Source organism: Chiloscyllium plagiosum, chromosome 23 (assembly GCF_004010195.1).
Source record: "Chiloscyllium plagiosum isolate BGI_BamShark_2017 chromosome 23, ASM401019v2, whole genome shotgun sequence".
Lineage (NCBI taxonomy): Eukaryota > Metazoa > Chordata > Chondrichthyes > Orectolobiformes > Hemiscylliidae > Chiloscyllium > Chiloscyllium plagiosum.
In genome coordinates, this window is record NC_057732.1 from 48,941,086 (window position 1) to 48,948,100 (window position 7,015).

The window sequence follows — 7,015 nt, forward strand, 5'->3', positions numbered from 1 at the left end:
CAGCACTTCTTGCAGCATCTATGAAGAGAGAAACCAAATTAACATTGAGTTTGATTATATATTTCTGTTTTTATTTCAAATTTCCAGCATTGCCAATGTTTAGCTTTTATTCCTCAGGGAATGAATTGTGATTTGGTTATTTTTAACTTTTCATTTAGTCACTTATATCAAAGGAGCAGTTTGATCATCTTCGCATGTTCCAAAGCCCTGCTTGGTTTGATAAGGCAGATATACAAGCATAGTACTGCAATGATTCCAGCAGATTCAGTTCATTGTAGTACATAATAAATCTACTTTTCCAATTTATAATCAGAATAAGTTATATGCTCATGAGAGGTCTCCTGAAAAAGAATGCAAGTATGTAGTATGTCACATTGTAACCTTATGAGTAATGAGAAACTCATGTTTGCATTAACCATTTATTTAGTACCTCTGTGTTTAAAATGTTGGCATTCTTAGTCATGCATTTAAAAATAAATCATGGTATTGATGTAATTTGCAAAACATTATATTTATTCTGCACTACAATTTTGCGTCCACTGTTAGTAAATTTCCTAGCATCATTTTAAATACAGTAATCAAACCAGAAAAGCAGAACAACCAGAGATTATCATGTTTGCTTTCTCAGGTAAGCTGGATGTAACCTGTATCCTGTGACTCAATTCTTGACCATTTATCTAACCTGCAGTGATGAATAAGCCAACCAGAGTTTGCTAAATAAACTCTTGCAGCTTTTATAGCTGGTATTGTTGATAACGTGCATGGAATACCTTGTTCAAAGCACTTTTTTTTAAAAAAAAGCATAGCTGGAACTCCTTAAAGGGGGAAGTCACAGCTGAGCAGTTGTATTTATTTTGAAACTCTTACTCCGTCTATTGCAGTCAAAAGCAGCCTTTATATATTTTCTGTTTATAATTTTGAAATTTGGTTAACTGGAAATGATATTAAACCATAACAATGCACAATGGTTCCTATTCACATTACTGAGCAACATTCAGCAAATAAAAAAAGTCTGGAGGACAAGTACAGCAGACCTTCTGTAATTGTTATCTAGATGCCATCTAATCTGCATTGTAAGTGAATGTTTGAACACCTTAGTAAGAGATCAAAAGTATGTGAAAGGGTTATAGAACAATACTACAGTGAAAGATTACTGTAGAAAACACTTCGGTCAAAGCAACATTCTTGTGATGATATTGAATGAAAAGTTTGCTTTAAAAGTAATTTTTATGACTGGTTTTTAATTATTTTTTTCTATGCTGCAGATACTCTCTACCTTTTATCTTTCTAGCCTTTACAGTTTCAGAAAGCTCATGGATGATTCAGGAAGCTGTAAAGGTGTGGAACAAGATAATCTTTGAAATGTCCATCGATAAAGCCTTTTCCGCTATTGTGGATGAACCAGCATTGGACATCTGTTCCGTTTACTGTACCCGTTCTATAGTCTTTCTGTAAACCCCTGTAGGACAATGGAAAATGTGGTTACATTCAATCGTGCCACTTATCTTCCCACTTCACATCGTCATCTCAGAAATCAACTTCACTTGTAAAATTTCATAATCATACCTAGTATCACCAATATAGTTCACTCACCTGCTTGCAAAGCAGATCTTAAGATTTTAAATATGATTGCTGTCTTTCAACAACATTGAACAGAAGGAATGACATGTTGGAAGGAACAGAAAATAAAAATATGGACTGGCATCTCAGCACCCAAAAGATAGAGATAAGAGGGATACAGGATGTTTCAGAAAAACTTGCACCTTTCAGTACCTTAGGAGATTCCAAACTACTTTGCAGCCAATTTATACTTTGAAAAATGGTCACTGTTGTGGGAAATATGGCAGACAGCATGTAGCACAAATAGCATAATGACAGTGACCCGATAATCTTTTTGTCATGTTGACTGAGGAATGCTGATTAGCACACCAGAGTTAACTTTTTGAAATAGTAGCATCTTTTATGTCCACTTGAGTACAGATCATGAGGTGAGGACCTTTTATGTAACCCCTCAACTGAAAGACAGAACCCGTACAATACCACACACTCCATGCACTGGTACTGTAGTCATATTGCCTGACTTTGGCATTTTGTGCTGAAGAACTCATCTGGGACTTGGACCCAAAGCCTTCTCATTCAACTGAGCCAAAACTTGGCATGCTATTAAGCTTGACATGCTAAAAGGAGTAAAGTTGCTGGTACTGTATAAATAGAATTGCAGCTATTGAAACTAAAGAGAGCTATGCAAGGAATTGTGATAGAAATTGGTGATGATGAACACAACTAAGTAATCAATTATATATTGTCTGTCAGTTCATGGATAAATGACAAGAAGTTTGAGTAATCCTGAGAACCTACTGTACTGTGTAATATGTATCAAAGGGATTTGCCTTTTCCATGTCTACATTAGGGCTATTGAAAGAAAGGTGTGAATTTAAGTAATTGCTTAGAAGTGACTATTTGTGAAGCGCAAAGAAATAATTTTTGAACACAGGTGAACCTAACAAATCCAATTTAAAACTTGCTGAATTCAGCTGGTTTGACATTTCACTAATCCCCACTGGCAGTTTCAGGTGAATGTATAGTTTCTAGCAAGTGGAGCTTAATCAGCTGCAGAAAATTAATCCTGTTTAAAATACAGCAGAATGGCACTTGGTGGGAGTATTACTTCAATTCCCATCTGTCACTGTAGTTGCCAAAGTAAGTCCATGTATTAAAAAACTCATCTATCTTTGTTGTAACAGTATAAGTTAGTGCACGTAATGGAATTTAACTAGTAAGGTGTGCTTTGCAAATAACTGAAATCTACTAGGAGAAAGTGAGGACTGCAGATGCTGGAGATCAGAGCTGAAAAATGTGTTGCTGGAAAAGCGCAGCAGGTCAGGCAGCATCAAAGGAGCAGGAGAATCAAAAAGGGCTTATGCCCGAAACGTCGATTCTCCTGCTCCTTTGATGCTGCCTGACCTGCTGCGCTTTTCCAGCAACACATTTTTCAGCAAATAACTGAAATCAACATTTTACTGACTTATTAACACTTAATAAATTTACATTTTGTTCTAGTGGTACTGTAGCCATCCAATTTATTAGTAAAATTACCCTTTTTTTTGCTCCCTTCCTTTTCATGAGATGAATTGGCACAGTCAAAATTTGTTACCCACTCTTAATCCTCTTGAACTGAGTGGGTTGATAGGCCGGTTCAGCCATATTTCTGTGTAGGCCTGAATAGCAGATTTCTTTCCAACAAAGGCATTAGTGAACCATCTGGGTTTTTTATGATATTTATTCATGGTCACCATTATTGAAACTAACTTCAATTTCAGGTATGTTATTTGAACTTAAATCCCACAGGCTAATATGGTGACATTTGAACCTATGTTCGCAGAGTATTAGTCTGGGTCTCTGGATTACTGATCCAATGGCATTGTCACTGCCCTACCACCTCCTTCATATGTTTATGATATTAAAATAATGTAAACACAACAGTACGTACACTGAATCTGTGTGCTAAGTGCTACATTATTCTTCATCTAAGTACCACAGACAGGTTCAACAATCTCCTGTTGCCTCCAACAAATTATTTTTGTAAATCTCCCAATGGTTGGTTATATCACACCATGTACAAAGGCTTGGTTACAAAATAGAACATGATTAGAAGCATGAGTAAAGCTGAAAAAAGGAAATGTTTCCTTAATTTAGGTTTTATTGCTCAGTGGACCCAATATAACTAGTCAGACCCTTTGTTTTTCACATACCTGGTTACCGTAATTCTGTGTCCTTTCACTTCCATGGTTGCTTGTGGTTTATCAGGATCTGAGCCCTGGTGGATATCATACACGTTCACTTCAGGTTCATGGATGAACTGACCTGCAATGAATTTGATTTCTTTACATTTCATTATATGTTAGAAGCCAAAACGTTTCATGTTTGGTGTACCTTGGATGCTGAATAGATAGTTTAGACCGGCCAACATAACATTGCAATTTTCCATTGTATCATAGGTCATACATTTGAAAACAAATCAAGAAATTGTAAAATAGAATTTTACAGAAATGTTTATACTAGTCTAGATGGGATTGAAGTTCACAAGGAAGAGGTGTTAGAAATTCTGGAAAGTATGAAAATAGATAAGTCTTCTGGGCCAGATGGGATTTATCCTAGGATTCTCTGTGAAGCTAGGGAAGAGATTGCCGAGCCTTTGGCTTTGATCTTTGTTGTCATTGTCTATAGGAATAGTGCAGGAAGACTGGAGGATAGTAAATGTTCCCTTGTTCAAGAAGGGGAATAGCGACAACCCTGGTAATTATAGACCAGTGAGCCTTCCTTCAGTTATGGGTAAAGTGTTGGAAAAGGTTACAAGAGATAGGATTTATAATCATTTTGACAGGAATAAGTTGATAAGGGATAGTCAACACGGTTTCGTGAAGGGTAGGTTGTGCCTCACAAACCTTATTGAGTTCTTTGAGAAGGTGATTGAGGGTAAAGCCGTTGATGTGGTATATATGGATTTCAGTTAGGCATTTGATAAGGTTCCCGATGGTACACTATTGCATAAAATACAGAAGCATGAGATTAACGGTAATTTAGTGGTTTGGATCAGAAATTGGTTAGCTGAAAGAAGACACAGGATGGTGGTTGATGGGAAATGTTCAACCTGGAGTTCAGTTACTAGTGGTGTACCTCAAGGATCTATTTTGAGTTAATTGTTGTTTCTCATTTTTATAAATGACCTGGATGAGGGCACAGAAGAATGGGTTAATAAATTTGTAGATGACTCTAAGATTAGTGAGTTATGGATAGTGACGAAGGATGTTGTAGGTTACAGAGAGACATAGATAAGCTGTAGAGCTGGGCTGAGAGATGGCAAATGGAGTTTAATGTGAAAAAGTGTGAAGTGATTCACTTTGGAAGGACTAACAAGACTGCAGAGTACTGGGCTAATGGTAAGGTTCTTGGTCATGTGGATGAACAGAGAGATCTCTGTCTATTTACATAGATCCCTCAAAGTTGCCACTCAGGTTGATAGGGCTGTTAAAAGTTAACATACTGTATGCCTTATTAGTAGAAGGATAAAGTTTCAGAACTATGAGATCATGCTGCAACTGTACAAAACTGTGGTGCAGCTACACTTGGAGTATTGCATGCAGTTCTGGTCACTGCATTATAGGAAGGATGTGGAAGCTTTGGAAAGGGTTCAGAGGAGATTTACTAGGATGTCATCTCGTATCGAAGGAAGGTCTTGTGAGGAAAGGTTGAGGGACTTGAGGCTGTTTTCATTAGAAGGTTAAGACGTGACTTAATTGAAACATCTAAGATAGAGGGTTAGATTGGGTGGACAGTGAGAGCCTTTTTTTTGGATGGTGATGGATAGCATGAGGGGGCATAGCTTTAAATTGAGGGGTGATAGATATAGGACAGATGTCAGAGGTAGTTTCTTTACTCAGAGTAGTAGGGGTGTGGAATGCACTGCCTGCAACAGTTGTAGGCTCGCCAACTTTATGGGCATTTAAATGGTCATTAGATTGGCATATGGATGAGAATAGAATAATGTAGGTTAGATGGGCTTCAGATTGATTTCACAGGGCAGCGCAACATCGAGGGACGAAGGGCCTGTACTGTGCTGTAATGTTCTAAGTTCTATGTTTGCATTTTCCAAAATAAACTCTTGAAATACTTGACAAACACATCTACTGTGTTTTGATTGTATTATGTTCTGGATATAAAAGACTGTAATGTTACATTAGCTGGACCTGTGTGGTGGAAAAGGTGAACCAAGACCTAAATGACCACCACGTGATACTCAGACAACAACTAGCTGACAAAGGGGATAATCTTAATCTGCACTGCTAAGCAAGAAACCACAGGATGAGATCGAATGTGGATTTTACAACTTGAGTACCAGTCAACCATAAGAGGGGTGGTGTTGCAAAGAAACATTGCACCCAATCCAAGCAGTTTCCAAATAGGTAAGAATAACATTGTCACAATTAAAAGTGAGAATTACTAACTGAACCATTTGCATTTTTGTTGAAAACTTATTTTGCTGCTGCTTTGGATGTAAAGTATGATGAGAGATTACCTTTTCAGATTTCAGAAGTGATGCCTCATGAAGTGGATGTGAGGTGAGCTAAAACCAATGAGATTCATATCCATTTCAATTGAGTGGTTCTTTTTGGCTTGAACAAGTGAAACAAGTTTTATTGAGATTTGAAATAGGATCTTAAAGACAGTAATATGTATGGGCTAAATTGTCTCTGAATCCTAAGTTCTTTTTTATTTGTCTATATGATAGATGCAACATTATGAAACTCTTGATGTATCAATTCTGAATTAATGGTTTACCCAATACTAAATATTTACCTATTAATCCATGGACACTTGTTGAGAAGTTGTTTTTAGGAGAAGCGTAAAATCCCAGGAAATCTACATTGGTTGGATGGTTTTTCCAGACACGATGCAATAAGATCAGGAAGACCATATCTTCTCCCACAGTAATGGTGACATTAGTATTTCTTTGCACTGACACAACAACACTAGAACAGAAAATAGACAAATAGTTTGAGTAAATTTCTCAAGACTTATTGCATCAGTCTCTTTAGTACTTCAGTGCAGTTGTATCTAGCATCTCCATGACAGAGGAATTGTGGGGAGCTGTAGGCCACTGCTGAGGATTTCAATCTGTGCATCTGAAAACCAATCTGTTCAATGTGATGAGGTTTTTTTTTTATTAAATGTATGCAATCTTGTTATGATCAGAAATACTGAATGAATGGTTCACCTCAGCCTCCTCCTCAAGTTTCCTGTTTCACAGAAACTAACCTTCAACTAATTCAAATCGCTCCTTGTGATATTAAGACAAGGACAAAGATACTGTATAGAGCAAAGGTAATGGGCCTTGACAATATTCTAGGAGAAAGTGAGGACTGCAGATGCTGGAGATCAGAGCTGAAAATGTGTTGCTGGAAAAGTGCAGCAGGTCAGGCAGCATCCAAGGAGCAGGAGAATCGATGTTTCGGGC

The 7,015-nt window shown here is 37.3% G+C and overlaps 1 protein-coding gene across 1 annotated transcript in view; it reads right to left on the reverse strand.

The window, feature by feature from the left end:
• Window positions 1-492: 492 nt before the first annotated feature.
• Window positions 493-7,015, reverse strand: part of itih2 (inter-alpha-trypsin inhibitor heavy chain 2) — a 63,055-nt gene continuing 56,532 nt past the window's right edge. Inside the window, exons 16-18 of the mRNA XM_043713225.1 lie at window positions 6,358-6,530; window positions 3,753-3,864; window positions 493-1,459 (exon numbers count right to left, since the gene is read on the reverse strand). Coding sequence (XP_043569160.1) covers window positions 1,312-1,459; window positions 3,753-3,864; window positions 6,358-6,530 — 433 coding nt within the window. The 3' untranslated portion in view covers window positions 493-1,311. The remainder of the gene's footprint in view (window positions 1,460-3,752; window positions 3,865-6,357; window positions 6,531-7,015) is intronic.